At 38.8% G+C, this 17,506-nt stretch overlaps 1 protein-coding gene across 2 annotated transcripts in view; it reads left to right on the forward strand.

Annotated features, from left to right (window-relative positions):
- MED14 (mediator complex subunit 14) overlaps window positions 1-17,506 on the forward strand; it is an 88,030-nt gene that overhangs the window by 11,801 nt on the left and 58,723 nt on the right. For both annotated transcript variants that reach the window (XM_009197416.4, XM_003917592.5), the window contains exons 4-10: window positions 9,866-10,039; window positions 10,662-10,791; window positions 11,527-11,655; window positions 12,287-12,394; window positions 13,280-13,412; window positions 14,425-14,575; window positions 15,102-15,213. In XM_009197416.4, coding sequence (XP_009195680.1) covers window positions 9,866-10,039; window positions 10,662-10,791; window positions 11,527-11,655; window positions 12,287-12,394; window positions 13,280-13,412; window positions 14,425-14,575; window positions 15,102-15,213 — 937 coding nt within the window. The remainder of the gene's footprint in view (window positions 1-9,865; window positions 10,040-10,661; window positions 10,792-11,526; window positions 11,656-12,286; window positions 12,395-13,279; window positions 13,413-14,424; window positions 14,576-15,101; window positions 15,214-17,506) is intronic.

The raw sequence follows: 17,506 nt of genomic DNA on the forward strand, positions 1-17,506 counted from the left end.
TACAAGAAATTTGTAAATTTTCTTCTTAATTTGTTCATTGACCCACTGTTCATTTGGGAGCATATTGTTTCCGTGTGTTTGTATAGTTTCCAAAATTCCTCTTAATGTTTTCTAGTTTTATTCCATTGTGGTCAGAGAAGATGCTTGATATTATTTCAGTTTTTCTAAATGTTTTAAGATTTGCTTTGTGGCCTAACATATGGTCTATCCTTGAGAATGATCTATATGCTGAGGAGAAGAATGTGTATCCTGCAGCCTTTGGATAAAATGTTCTGTAAATATCTATTAGGTTTATTTGTTCCATAGTGCAGATTAAGTTCCATGTTTCTCTGTTGAGTTTCTGTCTGGGAGATCCGTCCAGTGCTGAAAGTGGGGTGTTGAAGTCTGCAGCTATTATTGTATTGACATCTTGCTCTTTAATAATATTAGTATTTGGTTTATGTATCTGGGTGCTCCAGTGTTGGATACATATATGTTTACAATCATATCCTTTTTCTGAATTGACTCCTTTATCATTAATGACCTCGTTTGTCTCTTTTCATAGTTTTTGTCTTGAAATCTATTTTGTCTAAGTATAGCTACTCCTACTCCTTTTTGGTTTCCATTGACATATAAATCTTTTTCCATCCCTTTATTTTCAGTCTGTGTATGTGTGTCTTTATAGGTGAAGTATGTTTCTTATAGGCAACAGATCATTGAGTCTTGTTTTTTTAAATCCATTCAGCCACTCTGTGCCTTTTTATTAGAGAGTTTAGTTCATTTACATTTAGTGTTATTATTGATAAGTAGAGATTTACCCTTGCCGTTTTGTTGTTTTCTAGTTGTTTTGTGGTCTTCTCTTCCTTTTTCCCTTCCTTCTTATCTTCCTTTTAGTGAAGGTGATTTTCTCTGGTGACATGATGTAATTTCTTGTTTTTTATTTTTTGTATCCGTTGTATTTTATTTTATTTTTTTTCTGAGACGGAGTCTTGCTTTGTTGCCCAGGTTGGAGTGCAGTGGCGCAATCTTGGCCCACTGTAACCTCTGACTCCCAGATTCAAGCGGTTCTACTGCCTCAGCCTCCTGAGTAGCTGGGATTACAGGCGCATGCCACCACGCCTGGTTAATTTTTATATTTTTAGTAGAGACGGGGTTTTGCCTCATTGGCCAGGCTGGTCTTGAACTCCGGACCTCAGGTGATCCACCTGCCTCGGTTTCCCAAAGTGCTGGGATTACAGGCGTGAGCCACTGCACCTGGCCCATTGTGTGTTTTTTGATTTGAGGTTACTGTGAGGCTTGCAAATACTGTCTTATAACCCATTATTTTAAACTGATGACAACTTGACACTGATTGCATAAACAGACACGCAAAAAGAAAACTAATGAAAACTCTGCAATTTAACTTTATCTCCCTCCTTTTTAACTTTTTTGTTTCTCTTTAGTTCTTATTGTCTTGAAAAGTTCTGTATCTTCAAAAGTTGTTGTAGTTATGATTTCCTGTTGGTTTATCATTTAGTCTTTCTATTTAAGATAAGAGTAGTTTACATAGTACAATTACAGTGTTATAATATTCTGTATTTTTCTGTGTGCTAACTGTTACCAGTGAGTTTGTACCTTTAGATGATTTCTTCTTGCTTATTAATATACTTTTCTTTCAGATTAAAGAACTCCCTTTAGCTTTTCTTGTAGGACAGGTCTGATGTTGATGAAATCTCTCAGCTTGTTTGTCAGAGAAAGTCTTTATTTCTCCTTCATGTTTGAAGGATATTTCCACCGGATATGCTATCCTCGGGTAAAAGTTTTTTTTCCTTCAGCACTTTAAATATGTCATGCCACTCTCTCCTGGCCTGTAAGATTTCCACTGAAAAGTCTCCTGCCAAACATATTAGAGAGCTCTGTTGTATGTTATTTGTTTCTTTTCTCTTGCTGCTTTTAGGATCCTTTCTTTATCCTTGACCTTTGGGAGTTTGATTATTGGATGCCTTGAGGTAGTCGTGTGGGTGCTAAATCTGCTTGGTGTTCTATAATCTTCTTGTACTTGAGTGTTGATATCTTTCTCTAGGTTTGGGAAGTTCTCTGTTGTTATCCTTTTCAATAAACTTACTACCCCTATCTCTCTTTTTCTGCCTCCTCTCTAAGGCCAATAATTTTGAGATTTGTCCTTTTGAGGCTATTTTCTAAATTTTGTAGGTGTGCTTCATTCTTTTTTGTTCTTTTGTCTCTTCTGACTGTGTATTTTCAAATAGCCTGTCTTCAAGCTCACTAATTTTTTCTTCTGGTTGATCAACTCTGTTATTAAGAGATTCTGATACATTCTTCAGTATGCCAATTGCATTTTTCAACTCCAGAGTTTCTGCTTGATTTTTAAAGCAATTATTTCAATCTCTGTTAAATTTATCTGATAGAATTCTGAATTCATTCTTTGTGTTATCTTGAATTTCTTTGAGTTTCCTCAAAACAGCTATTTTGAATTTTCTGTCGGAAAGGTCTCATATCTCTGTTTCTCCAGGATTGGTTCCTGGTACCTTCTTTTGTTCATTTGGTGAGGTCCTGTTTTCCTGGATGATCTTGATGCTTTTAGATCTGGGCCTCAAAGAGTTAGGTATTTATTGTAGTCTTTGCAGTCTGGGCTTGTTTATGCCTGTCCTTCTTGAGGAGGCTTTCCAGATATTTGAAGGTACTTAGGCCCCAAGCTCAATAATGCTGTGGTTTTTGCTGACTCATAGAGGTACTGCCTTGATGGTCTTGGATAAGATCTGGAAGATTTCTCTGGATTACCAACCAAAGGCTCTTGTTCTTTTTCCTTAGTTTCTTCCAAACAAAGTCTTGCTCTTTGTGCTGAGCCACCTGGAACTGGGGGTATGGTGATGTAAGCACCCATATGGCCACCACCACTAGGACTGCACCAGCTCAGACCTGAAGTCAGCACAGCACTGGGTCTTGCCCAAGGCCCAGTGTAACCACTCCCTGGCTACCACTTACCTTCACTCCAGGCCCTAGGGCTCTATGATCAGTAGGTGGCAAAGCCAGTCAGGTTTGTGTTTTTCAGGGTGGCAAGTTTCCCCAGGCTTTGGGTGAGCCCAGAGATGCTGTCTGGTGGCAGGGATTAGAGTAAAAAACCTTAGTAATTTGCCTGATATTCTTTTCTTACTGTGGCTAAGCTGACATTCAAACCACAATACAATTTCCTTCCTGCTTTTCCCTCCCCTTTCCACAGGCAGAGGAGCCTCCCGCTTTGGCCATCACCGGCCCATGGGAGGGGTTCTGCTAGGCCACCACTGATGTTCGCTTAAAATCGAAGGATTCTTCAGTTAGCTTGTGGTGAATACTGCCAGGCCTGGGACTCATCCTTCAGGGCAGTGGGCTTCCCTCTGGCCCTGGGGAGGTCCAAAAATGCTGTCCAAGAGCCTAGGCCTGGACTTGGGGACCCCAAGAGCCTGCTTATGCTGTACCCCACTTTGGCTGAGCTGGTACCTAAGGTGCAAAACAAAGTCCCCTTTACTTTTCCCCCTGCTTTTCTCAAACAGGAGTCTTTCACCATAGCCACTATAGCTCTGAATGTGCTTGGTCACACCTGAAGTCAACACATCTCAGAACCCAAGGTCCATGGCATACTACCTGGGTATCACTGCTGGTTATTCAGGGCCCAAGGGCTCTTTTATTCAGCGGGTGATGAATCCTGCCAGGACTGGGTCCTTTCCTTTAAGGCAGCAGGTTCCCTGCTGGCCCAGGATGTGTCTTTGTCATCTGTGAGCTAAAGCCTGGAATAGGGGCCTCACTACTCTGCCTGGTGCCCTGTCCTACTGTGGCTGAGCTGGTATCCAAGATGCAAGACGAAGTCCTTTTTACTCTTTGCTCTCTTCCTCAAGCAGAAGAAAGGAGTCTCTTTTGTTGTCACAAGCTGCGCTGCCTGGGGTTTGTGGAAGGGTGGTGCAAGCACTCCCTTAGGCCCCCAGCTGGTGTATCCCTAGGTCATGTACCACCTAGTCCTCTGGCTCTGAGCCCAGCCTAGCACTAGGAGTTGCCTAGGAATTGCAGTATTTGTGTCCTAGACTGCCTTTCATGTTTACCTAGGACTCCAGAGTACTTTGGCCCATATTAGCAAGGCTTGCGGAGAAACTCAAGTTCTGACCGCTGCGATGGGCAATTCTCTGGCCAAGGCTGGTCCAAATGCTCCTTCTGGCCCAGCACAACTTTGCTTTCCACTATGACAGGGCAGCACTGAGTTCAGTGTAAAGTCCCCCAATCACTGTTCTCTCCCTCCCTTAAGTGCAGGGCCTCTGCTGGAGTAGCGGGGGAGGGGCAGTGTCAGCGATTCAAGACTGCCTCTCCTGCCCTTCTCAATGCCTCTTTCAGTGATATGAAGTTAAAACCAAGTACTGTGATGGCTTACCTGATTTTTGGTTTTTGTAACAGTGCTTTTCTGCGTGCAGACAGTAAAAATTTCATGTTCCTGGAGAGGGGGTGACTAGTGTTGGCTTGTATTCCACTATCTTGCTCTGACCCTCTCAGCATTTTTGTTTTCTGAATGTAGATACAGATGTGTTTATGTCAGGGATACAGTCCGTCAATGAGAATTAGAGGGATTGTTCATGTTTCAACCTAATGATTATTTAACTAGTTTTATTAGAGATTCTTGATAATGATCTTTAGCCATGCCAGATGTGTTATGAGTATATAGATCCATAGTTTATAGAACTCTGACTAATGGTAAAACAACCTGGATAATGTTTTGCCTAAGAAAAAGAGAAAATATCTCTCATTCTCCTGGAGATTTTTTTCAGTAGCTTTATCGAGCTATCATTTACATACCATACTATTCACCCACTTAAAGTATACAATTCAGTGGTTTTTGTTAATTCACAGATATGTGCAACCTTCATCACAGTCAATTTTAGAACATTTTAATCACCTCAGAAAGAAAACCTGTGCCCTTTAGTTGTCACCCCCAGCTCTCCTCTAGCCCTAAGCAGCCGCTAATCTACTTCGTCTCAATAGATGTGCCTGTTCTGAACATTTCATATAAATGGAATCAAATGTGTTATGTTGTGATTGGCTTCTTTAACTTAGCATTTTTTTTTTAGTGTAGTATTTTCAAGATTGATTCATGTGGTAGCATGTGTCACTACTTCATTCCTTTTTATGGCTGAATTGCATGGATATACTACATGTTTGTTTATCTGTTCAGTTAATAGGCATTTGGGTTGTTTCCAGTTTTGGATTATTATGACTAATGCTCTTGTAAATAGTCATGTCCAACTGTCTGGATGTATGCTTTTATTTATCTTGAGTGTATACCTAGGAGTGGGATGGCTAGGTCATATAGTAACTCTTTGTTGAACTTTTTGTGGAACTGCCAGACTGTTTTACAAAGTGGCCACACCATTTTACATTTTCACCAGCAATGTATGGAAGTTTAGTTTCTCCACATCCATGCCAACACTTGTTGTTACTTGACTTTTTGAGTCTAGCCATCCTAATAGGTATGAAGTGGCATCTCATTAAAGTTTTAATTTGTATTTTCCTAATGACCAGTGATGTTGAACATGTTTTCATGTGCTTATTGGCCATTTGTGTGTCTTGTTTAGAGAAACATTTATTCAGTGTTAAATTCTAAAGGAGATTATTATTAAACATATTCACAGCTGGTGTGTGAATACTTAAAAATAACATGGATTAGTTCTTGTGAACTAAGACTGTCTATGTGAATGGATTCACTAATCAGTTACTCAAAACTCAAGTTTTATCTTTTTTTTTTTTTTTAAGACATGGAGTCTCACTCTGTCATCCAGGCTGGAGTGCAGTGGTGTAATCACAGCTCACTGCAACCTCGAACTTCTGGGCTCAAGCAGCCCTCCCACCTCAGCCTCCCTGAGTAGCTGAGACCACAGGCACACACTACTGTGCCCATCTAATTTTTAAAAAGTTTTTGTAGAGTTGGAGTCTTACTTGGTTGCCTAGTTTCGAACTCCTGGCTTCAAGCAATCTTCCCGCCTCCACCTCCCAAACTGCTGGGGATTACAGGTGTCAGCCACCACACCCAGCCACGTTTTATCTTGATTAATTATATTTCTAAGTTCAAGAAATGTAGCTGAAGCTAGTGTATTTTGAGTTCAGTGAAGTAGTTTAGATAGTGTTTCATTCATTGTTTATGTTTAAGTGGAGCGATAGGGGCTGGATAACTGTGGCATCCCAGTAGGGTTGATGCATGTCTTTCTGCTGGGGAGGTCTTTGGTACTCTTTGAGCTTGACTTTGGTCTGATAAGCATTTTTATAGTGACCTGAGTTAAGGGAGATATGAGATGGCCTAAATCTGAGTAAAAGCCTGTTAAAAATTTGAGAATGTATTAGCAGTGTCATGACTGTTGATAAGAAGTTAATGTTGGTGGCATTGATAGAAATTCATTGTACTAGTCATAGAAGGTAGCATTTTTACTGGACCGTGCTGTATATTGGGTCTAACTAAGAATTAGAAGAAATATTTTTGTTGTTGTTGTTTCACTTCTGATTATTGACCTTTTGGGCAAGTGTCTTAACCTAAGCCTCAATTTTCTCATCTCTAAGCTCATAGTAATTATCTGATTGTACTTCCTAGAGTTGCAAAAATCAAATAAAGTGTTTGAAAACACTAAGAAATTGTAGAGCACTGTGTTTTTGTGATGTTGGTATTAATTCTGGGTACTATGTTTTAAGTTGGCCACTGACAGCCTGTTCGAAGGACATGAGAGAGAAAACTTTAAGTATTGTTCTAGAATAGAACTAGAAGATGGCCGGGTGCAGTGACTCACACCTGTAATACCAGCACTTTGGGAGGCTGAGGCGGGTGGATCACCTGAGGTCAGGAGTTCAAGACCAGCCTGGCCAGCATGGTGAAACCCCGTCTTTACTAAAAATACAAAAATTAGCTGGGGGTGGTGGTTCACCCCTGTAATCCCACCTACTGAGGAGGCTGAGCCAGGAGAATTGCTTGAACCCGGGAGGCGGAGGTCACAGTGAGCAGAGATTGTGCCACTGCACTCCAGCCTGGGGGACAGAGCGAGACTCTGTCTCCAAAACAAAACAACAACAACAACAACAAACAAACCATGAACTAGAAGATAAACGTTTTAGTGAGGTAGTTTTTAGCTCTGTGATGAGCTCTACTAGTTTAGGTATCCTCATGAAATGCATTGGGCAGAAAACTGATGGAAAGGATTTCTGTATTGGGCATGAAGTTGACCTGTATCTCATAATGGGTGTTTTGGAGTGTTTTCTATGTTCTTTCTAGGCACTGTTCTAAAGGTTTTTTTATGTGTTAACTCTTTTTTTTTCAGTTGATATATCATAGTTGTACATATTTTGGGGGTACATGTGATATTTTGATACATGTACATAGTGATCAAGGCAGGATAATTGGGATATTCATTACCTCAGACATTCTTCTTTGTGTTGGGAATGTTACAGTTCTTGTTGTTTTGAATATATAATAAATTACTGTTAATTATCATTTCCCTACTCTACTATCAAATACTAGAACTTATTCCTTTTAACTGTATTTTTGTACCAACTTTTCTTCATACCTCCTCCCCCGTTCCCAGCTTATCCTAACCAGCATTCTACTCTCTACTTCCATGATATCCACTTTTTTAACTCTCACGTATGAGAGAGAATGTGCAATATTTGTCTTTCTGTGCCTGGCTTATTTCATTTAACATAGTGACCTTCACTTCACAGTGAACACACTGCCATGCTGTTGCAAATGGCAGGCTTTCATTCTTTTTTATGACTGAATGGTATTCCATTGTGTATATGTACTGTATTTTCTGTATTCATCTGTTTATGCACCCTTGGGTTGATTCTGTATCTTGGCTATTGTGAATAGTGCTGCAGTAAACCTGGGAGTGCAGGTGTCTTTTTGGTATGCTGATTTCCTTTCTCTTGGATATATACTCAGCAGTGGAATTGCTGGATCTTATGGTAATTCTATTTTTAGTGTTTTGTAGTTGTTGTTTGTTTGTTTTTTGAGACAGGGTCTCATTCTGTCACCCAAACTGGAGTGCAGTGGCACAGTCATGGCTCTTTGCAGCATCAACCTCCTGGGCTCTAGTGATCCTCCCTAGTAGCTGTGACCACAGGCATACACCACTATGCCAGGCTAATTTGTTTGTTTTTTAATTTTTTGTAGAGACAGGGTCTCCCTATGTGGTCCAGGTTGGTCTGCAAGTCCTGGGCTCAAGCAGTCTTCCTGCCTCTGCCTCCCCAAACGCTGGGATGACATATGTGAGCCACCACACACAGCCTATTTTTAGTTTTTTTTTTTTTTTTTTGAGGAACCTCCATAGTGTTCTCTGTAGTGGCTGTAGTACTTCACATTCCCACCAACAGCGTGAGGATTCCCTTCCCTCCACATCTCCACATCCTCACAAGCATCTGTTATTTTTTGTCTTTTTGATAATAGTCATTTTAACTGGGATGAGATGATATCTCATTGTGGTTTTTATTTACATTTCCTTGATGATTAGTAATGTTGCATTTTTTTCGTAATACCTTTTGGCCATTTGTATGTCTTCTTTTGAGAAATGTTTATTCAGGTATTTTGCTCATTTTAAAAATGGAGTTATTTGGCTTTATTTTGCTATTGAGTTGAGTTCCTTATGTATTTTGGATATTAATCCCTTGTCAGATGGATATTTTGCAAGCGTTTTTTCCTGTTCTGTGGGTTGTCTCTTCATACTGTTGATTATTTCTTTTGCTGTGCAGAAGCTTTTTAGCTTGATATAATCTCTTTTGTCTATTTTTGCTTTTGTTGCTTGTCTTTTTTTGTTTGTTTTTGAGATGGAGTCTCGCTCTGTTGCCCAGGCTGGAGTGCCATGGCGTGATCTCGACTCACTGCAAGCTCCACCTCCTGGGTTCACGCCATTCTGCTGCCTCAGTCTCCCGAGTAGCTGGGACTACAGGCGCATGCCACCACGCCCCACTAACTTTTTTGTATTTTTAGTAGAGATGGGGTTTCACTGTGTTAGCCAAGATGGTCTCGATCTCCTGACCTCGTGATCTGCCTGCCTCGGCCTCCCAAAGTGCTGGGATTACAGGCGTGAGCCACCGCGCCCAGCCCAGGCTAATGTCTTAGAGCATTTTCCCAATGCTTTTTTCTAGTAGTTTCATAGTCTCAGGTCTCACGCTTAAGCCTTTAATTCATTTTCAGTTGATTTTTGTATAGCGTGAGAGATGGGGGTCTAGTTTCATTCTTTTGCATATGGTTATCGAGTTTTCCCATCACCATTTATTAAAGAAACTGCCCTTTCCCCAGTGTATGTTCTTGGTGCTTTTTTGGAAAATGAGTTGGCTATGTGTGGATTTCTGTGTTCTCTATTTTGCATTAACTCTTAATCCTGAGAACAACTTTATGAGATTGGTAATCATGATCACCTCCATTTTACAGCTGAAAAAACTGAGGCACAAAGAGGTTAAGTTACTCGCCCAAGGTTACAGGGCTAGTAAGTAGTAGAATTAAAATGGAGAACAAGGCAGTCTGGGTCTAGGAGTACATGCTTTTAACTCCTTCATTACCAACCAACTCTGGAAGTCTGTAAGAAGAAAAAACCATTTTATTCTACTTATTTTTCCTAACGTTGATATTATGTATGTGTTATGTTAAGAATGGATAAATGAATTAGAAAGCTTTTACTTAAAGTGACAGAAAATTATTGCTCTTAATATCAAATACAAATGTATTAAATATTTCTTCTTCAAATTACTGGAGAATGTTTGAAGAACTACTTTGAAATAGGGAAAACTTATTATATTAATTCCCCTTGAAGTTTACTTTGGAATGATTTAACAATATTTAGTGTGAAAAGGAGATAGTTTTCAGGGATGCTTAATACATTTACCCTTTACTTTAAAGATGATTTCAAGCTTTTTAGATCAGCAAGCCATCCTGTTTGTGGACACTGCTGATCGCCTGGCCTCGTTAGCTAGAGATGCTCTGGTCCATGCACGCCTGCCTAGTTTTGCCATCCCATATGCCATTGATGTACTGACTACTGGCTCTTACCCACGGCTGCCAACCTGCATTAGGGTAAGTGCTTTGCCCCCATGTTCCTAAAAACTAAAGGTTTTGCCATTGGGTTGGATTGTATTATTAAGTAGCCCAGCAAAAAACATTGTTAAAACAAACAGTATATATAGTTTGCTTTTTTCTCTATAACTAAAGTTGTACTTTTTTGAAATAAGTTGGGGCCAGATGTGAGTAGATATCAAAATGGGTGAAGGTTTTATTTTTTTTTCCCCAGGGGAGCGCGGATGTGCAGACATAACATCTATTTCAGATGTGAAAATGCTGCATGCTAGTTGCTTTTTGAAAGTGTTTTAAACTTTTATTGTTTTGGTAGTTTACTGACTTGGTGCCATATTGTATTTTATACTTGTAAGAACTTGTGGAAGTTATCAAGTGATATTTAGTTGCTTTGTAAATAGAGCATAAAGGAGGTCATGTTGTATTATGATCTTAGCTAAATGACCGGAATCATTGTTGCTCTTATGCATGATAGTTATGGCCATTATTTTTGGATGTAGACTGCAGAAATGTGTGTTGAGATTCTCTTAGGTAAAATATGAAAACACTGTATAAAAACAGGAAAAGATTTTTTTTAAAATCCCTTTTCGTACATTATTTACAAATCACTTAAATTTTTTTGCAGGATAAAATTATTCCTCCAGACCCAATTACCAAAATTGAAAAACAAGCCACACTCCATCAGCTGAATCAGATTCTTAGACATCGGCTTGTAACCACAGATCTTCCTCCTCAGTTAGCAAATCTTACAGTTGGTATGTATCTGAAATTTATTTTTTTTTAAGACTTGATGGCCAGGTGCAGTGGCTCATGCCTGTAATCTTAGCACTTTGGGAGGCTGAGGCAGACAGATCACTTGAGGTCAGGAGTTTGAGACCAGCCTGGCCAACATGGTGAAACCCCATCTCTACTAAAAATACAAAAATTAGCTGGGTGTGGTGGCACGCACCTGTAATCCCAGCTATTTGGGTGACTGAGGCAAGATAATTGCTTGAACCTGGGAGGCAGAGGTTGCAGTGAGCCAAGATTGTACCACTGTACTCCAGCCTGGGCGACAGAATTTGCATGTTAGAATATTTTCCTGAACAGCTTTTTGGGTTTTATTCAAAGAAATAGCATTGTGAAGATTTGACTGACAGTTTTATGGTGTTTGATTCTATGACTTGTCAGCCATATCATTTCTCTTTAGTACCCAGAAATACAGTGCTGGTATTTGCAGCTTGGGAGTGGGGCTGGAAAGAGAGAAGGCTCCCCAGAGTTGAGCCTCAAGAAAATATTGTTCATTTATGTTAGAAGAGTTGCCTTTCATTTCTTGACCTGGAAGCTGGCTACTTCTTATTCAGGAACCATTGAATTGTTGGAACCTTATGAAAGAACCTTCAATCTATTTAAAAATTTTTATAAGTAAGACTCAAAGTTCTAGGTCAGGGGGAAGATTCTCATTTTCTAGCAAAGTACACTTCTTTTTCTTCATCTTTTTCTTCTAAAAGCAAATGGCCGGGTGAAGTTTCGTGTTGAAGGAGAATTTGAAGCCACCTTGACTGTGATGGGAGATGACCCTGATGTTCCATGGCGTCTTCTCAAGCTAGAAATTCTAGTTGAGGATAAGGAAACAGGAGGTAAATCATAAGTAGTGATTTAAATCATAAGTATTAATTTAAATGTTTGATATTTTTATATTATTGAAATATTCCCAGCTGGGGATGATGGCTCATGCTTGTAATCCCACTACTTTGGGAGGCCGAGGCAGGTGGATTGCTTGAGCTCAGGAGTTTGAGACCAGCCTGGACAATATAGCAAGACCCCATTTTTTAAAAAAAATTTAAAAATTAACCAGGTGTGGTGTTGTGCTCCTATAGTCCCAGCTACTTGGGAGGCTGGGGTTGGGAGGTGGGAGGATCACCTGAGCCCAGGGAGGTTGAGGCTGCAGTGAGCCATGATCATGCCACTGCACTCTAGCCTGGGTGACAGAGCAAGATCCTGTCTCTAAAATATATATATATATATATTCCTGCAAAATAATAAATGTGTGTAGCAATTTATCCTGTAATTTGAAGCAAGTTTTGTAATTGTATCTACCTATTGACCGTGGAAGTTTCAGTGTTTCTCAGAGTACAATGTCAAGTTTCTGTAGATAATTTCAGTGCTTCTTAAAAAAATTCATTGTTATTATATGCTTCCTTAGTTGGTATAGTGACACATTTGTACACCTATTTGATTAACTACCTTCTTTTCTTCTGCCAATGGAAGATGGGCGAGCTTTGGTTCATAGCATGCAAATCAGCTTCATCCATCAGCTGGTGCAGTCTAGGCTCTTTGCTGATGAGAAACCTCTTCAGGATATGTACAACTGCCTACGTATCCTTCTGATATTTGAGACATGTATTTGTAAGGATTTTGTGGTACCTCTCCCACATTTTTCATTTGTCCTTAGTCTTGTACTGTAGCAGTCTACATTCCTTGCCCCCATCTCCCCCACCCTTTTTAGGGTGCAAATAGAGCCGGAGAACTGGCCACTGTGAAGAATAGTGATATGTTTATAATAAACCAAATTTAAAATTTTACTGTTGACTTTGCAGGTAAAAGCAAAAAGTGATTAGTTAAAAATAGTGTTGTTTGAGGTTGGGCATGGTGGCTCACGCCTGTAATCCCAGCACTTCGGGAGGCTGAGGCGGGTGTATCACTTGAGGTCAGGAGTTCAAGACCTGCCTGGCCACCATGGTGAAACCCTGTCTCTACTTAAAAAAAAAAAAAAAAAGCCTGTTGTGGTGGTGAGCACCTGTAATCCCAGCTACTAGGGAGTCTGAGACGGGAGAGTCGCTTGAACCCAGGAAGCAGAGGTTGCAATGAGCTGAGATTGTGCCACCGCACTACAGCCTGGATGACAGAGCAAGACTCCGTCACACACAAGCAAAAAATAATAATAATAAAAAAGTACTGTTTGGTGAAAAAAATAGTACTCTTTGGTCAATCCGTGTTCTCTAAACTATGATAAATTAAGACACAACCCACACTTTATGGTTTTATATTGGTTTAAAATTAAATATAAAACCTTTTTCTGAAATTATGCTATAAATTATAACACTTTTTAGGATGAGCCATTGGAGAAATAATCATTTCAGAAATTTTCTTCAGAAATTTTTCTCCAGTTTTTCAATAAGAGAGCCTTTCTTAAATGAAGTTTGCCTGTATTTGATTGACTGTTGGTGTAACATATTAATTTTACTTAACAACATCTATCAGATTCTTTCTGTTTATCACTTCAGTTAGAAGTGTTACATTCCCAAACTCTAATGTTAATCCGAGAACGGTGGGGAGACCTTGTACAGGTGGAAAGGTATCATGCTGGAAAGTGCCTCTCCCTCTCAGTTTGGAAGTAAGTAAAATCAGTTCTGGTGGGTTCGTGCTATGACTGTAAATACTCTTTTATTTCTGTTTTTCTCTCATACATCTGATTTAATATACTGTTGACCCTTGGATAACACAAACTTGAATTGTGTGGGTCCACTTATATGCAGATCAATTTGCAAGATGCGAAACCTGCGTATAGGGCCAACCTTCCCTATACGTGGGTTCTGCTGGCTGACTGCAGAACTGATTGCAAGACATGAGTTTGCATGGATTTTGGTATTGGGACAGGAATCCTGGAGCCAGTCTTCCAAGTATACCAAGGAATGACTGTATACCAATAGCTATGCACCTCTAGTAAGATGCTTTAGTTTAGTAAGGCCCCATGGTATTATGTAGACCACCTAGGACATCCATAGTTGACACCTGTCATAGAACATGTTTTAAATACATAGACATTTACCTATTTGTACTAAGACTTACTATTCTTGAAAAGTTTGAGAGGTTAGTTTACTCTGGACTTATACCAAATTGCTAAAAGACCATTAGGTTAGATTGTTGGATATCATTTTTAAAAACATACATGCTTACCACAGTTTTCCACTTTGAATTGTGCCTGTTAAAAACTTTTCTTTGGGAGAAAATCGGTATTGGACTGTTTACAACTCTCAATTCCCTGTTTGAACTTTATTTGATTCCTGTTTTTCTCCTCACCCCCGAATCTTATTATCCCAAATGACCACCATTTTCTGTAAAGGAGTCAGAGGTGAGTAGATGCCACTTTGAAGACAGGTAGTTTTTGTTTTGGGGTTCTTTTTCGTGTGTGTATATGTTTTATTTTTAAATTATATATCTTAATGCAATAAATCAAATATTGTATTGGATTACAGAATAGCTATCTTCCCATTATTATTCCCTCCACAAACACTGAGGGCCTGCCATATTCCAGGCTCTGGCTAAACTGCACAATGGATTGTCTCTATTTTATTCTAGAAGTTAACAGACTGTGTTGAAAAAAATTCTTCATTTTTTTTCTTTAGTCAACAGGTTCTTGGGAGAAAAACTGGAACAGCATCTGTTCACAAAGTTACAATTAAAATTGATGAGAATGATGTCTCCAAGCCTTTACAGATTTTTCATGATCCTCCTTTGCCAGCTTCTGATTCCAAATTAGTAGAAAGAGCCATGAAGGTAAAAGATCTCAATATATTTTAATATTGGTTTAAATGAATGTAACTTGCCATTTATCCTTAAACTCTTAGCATAAATTTTTAAAAATATCTAATTCTTCCTAAAACCTTTTATGAAACTTATTTTAAGTAAATGTTACATTTCTTACATTTGTTTTTTTTTAAAAACATCTGATACTATAATATATAATTTTTAAGATATTCTTTCATATTTTATAATTTAGATCAGATACCATTTTAATTTTAAGGTCTGGCATTAGGGCACCATAACTAATTTGTAGTATCTTTGCCTATACTTACCAAAATGTTAACTATAGTTTTTAAGCTATCAATACCATGTAAGTTAATTTTTAACTCAATACCATGTTAGTTAATTTTTAACTTTAAGTTTGCTTTCTATTAGTGGTTAACATTTAATCAATGTGATTCCAAAAGGAAATATTTTGAAGCACAGTAATCTACTGTTGGGCTTTTAAAGTAAAAATGTTTAAATTGCATGTATGAATTTGTTGTTCTTATTTATGCAGATTGACCACTTATCAATAGAAAAACTCCTGATTGACAGTGTCCATGCAAGAGCTCATCAGAAGCTCCAAGAACTGAAGGCCATTCTTAGAGGCTTCAATGCCAATGAAAACTGTAGGTTCTTTTAAACTGACATTTGGTTTTCTTTGGTTTAAACTAGTATCCAGTTTTATTTGATGGGAATCTTAATATGTCTTTTTCCTGATATTTTGCTTTTATTGTGGAAGCTGGTATTTCTGCATTTAACTTGTGATCTGCCAAACTTGTCCTAATTTTTCCCTTATTACTTATTAACTTGGCCTCATTTTTGAAATATTTGTGTATTGGATTTCCTTAAAACTTTATGAAATGGGGCTGGGCATGGCGGCTCATGCCTGTAATACCAGCACTTTGGGAGGCCGAGATGTAAGGATCACTTGAGGCCAGGAGTTCTAGACAAGCCTGGGCAAAAAATGAGACCCCGTGTCTATTTATAAAATTTTTTAAATAAAAAAGAAAAACTTTATGAAACATGAGCTAACAATTTAATATGAATGATTTTAAAACTTTTTTCTAGTGATAAAACAACAGTCCAAATATTTATAATATACTTGTAAAATATGCCCCTTTGAGTGAAGCAGAATTCATCCCTTGTCTTTTTTTAAAAGTTTTAAAAATTATTAACAGAGTTCAAATAAGAAATGCAGGTACATGGACATAGTGAAAAATCTTCCAAGTTTAATTACCTAGTAAGTATATTCAGAGCTTTGAGGGACAGTCATTTAGAAAGTGAACCCTTTCATTCTAGGAATATAGGTTCACAACATCATAATGAGCATATTTACTATCCCTGCCCCAATTGTTTTTGGCCGTAATTACCTTGTGCCTGCAGTGCACAGTCTTTAATTAAGTAAGATGACGTAAGTGAAGTGCCTTATAAGTAGGAAGTCTTAATAGTACTAGTAACGAAGGTACTTCCTTTTGTCATCACAGAGCCCAGCTCAACCCATTATACTTAAAAAAGCTGCTTCTTAGGTATGTACTAGTAACTCTGAATTAAAGCCACTTTGACAGAAATAGATTTTTAAAAAATTGCCTGAAGGAAAGACAGAAAGTTAGAAAACGAAATGTGCATTTAGAATACATACTCATTCAAAGAAAGTGAAAAGATAGAGGTGAAAAAGGGGATCTAACATAAACCAAAGCATTAGCTTATATTTTTAAAGAGACTAAGGAGAGGGGCAGCCTAACTTAACAAAAATGCAAATATGGGCCTTGTAAAAGAAATAAAGAATCTGCCAGAAATTTGGTGAATGTATTGGTTAGATGTATCTTGGGGGTGCCTGTCCATTAGCCCTATCAGGGTTTAACATTAGCTTCATCAGTACTTCATTATCTTAATTTAATTAAAAGCTTCATTAGAAGGCCCTCCCCTTTAATCCCTCAAGCAAAGATGTTAAATACAGACCTAAAAATTATGATTGGAAAGTATAATTGAAACTCTCACTGGAGTTAGAAAAGCTACTAACCACTGCCCCCTTTTGGTGTTTTTTTCTTAATAGCTTTATTGAGATATAATTCACATATAATTACCTCATTCAGTGGTTTTTACGGAAAGAGTTGTGCAACTATCACTGCAATTTGACTTTAGAACATTTTTTTTTTTTTTTGGAGATGGAGTCTTGCCCTGTCGCCCAGGCTGGAGTGCAGTGGCGCGATCTCAGCTCACTGCAGGCTCCGCCTCCCGGGTTCACACCATTTTCCTGGCTCAGCCTCCCTAGTAGCTGGGACTACAGGCACCCGCCACCGTGCCCGGCTAATTGTTTGTATTTTTAGTAGAGACGGGGTTTCACCACGTTAGCCAGGATGGTCTCGATCGCCTGACCTCATGATCCGCCTGCCTCGGCCTCCCAAAATGCTGGGATTACAGGCGTGAGCCACTGCGCCTGGCCGATTTTAGAACATTTTAATCATCCCAGAAAGAAACTGTGTACCCATTAGCAGTCACAACCCAGTCACCCCTCTCCTTCTCTGTCTCCCTTCTGGCAATCATTAATCTACTTTCTACCTCTATAGATTTGCCTATTTGGACATTTCATATAAATGGAATCATAATGTGTGGTCTCTTACATACTGTTTTTAACACAATTTTTTTGAGGTTCACAGTATGTTTCAACACTTCATTCACTTTTATTGTCAAATAATCCATTGTATGGCTATACCATCTTTTGTTTATCCATTCATCATTGTTGAACATTGGGGTTGTTTTTCTTTTTTGGCTATTGTGGATAATGCTGCTATGAACATTCATGCCCAAGTTTTTGTGTGGACATAAGTTTTCATTTCTCTTGGCTGTACACCTAGGAGTGTAATGGCCGGGTCTTGTGGTAACTCTGTTTAACCTTTTGACGTGTTTAACACCACTTTA

This window comes from Papio anubis, chromosome X, assembly GCF_008728515.1.
Source record: "Papio anubis isolate 15944 chromosome X, Panubis1.0, whole genome shotgun sequence".
NCBI lineage: Eukaryota > Metazoa > Chordata > Mammalia > Primates > Cercopithecidae > Papio > Papio anubis.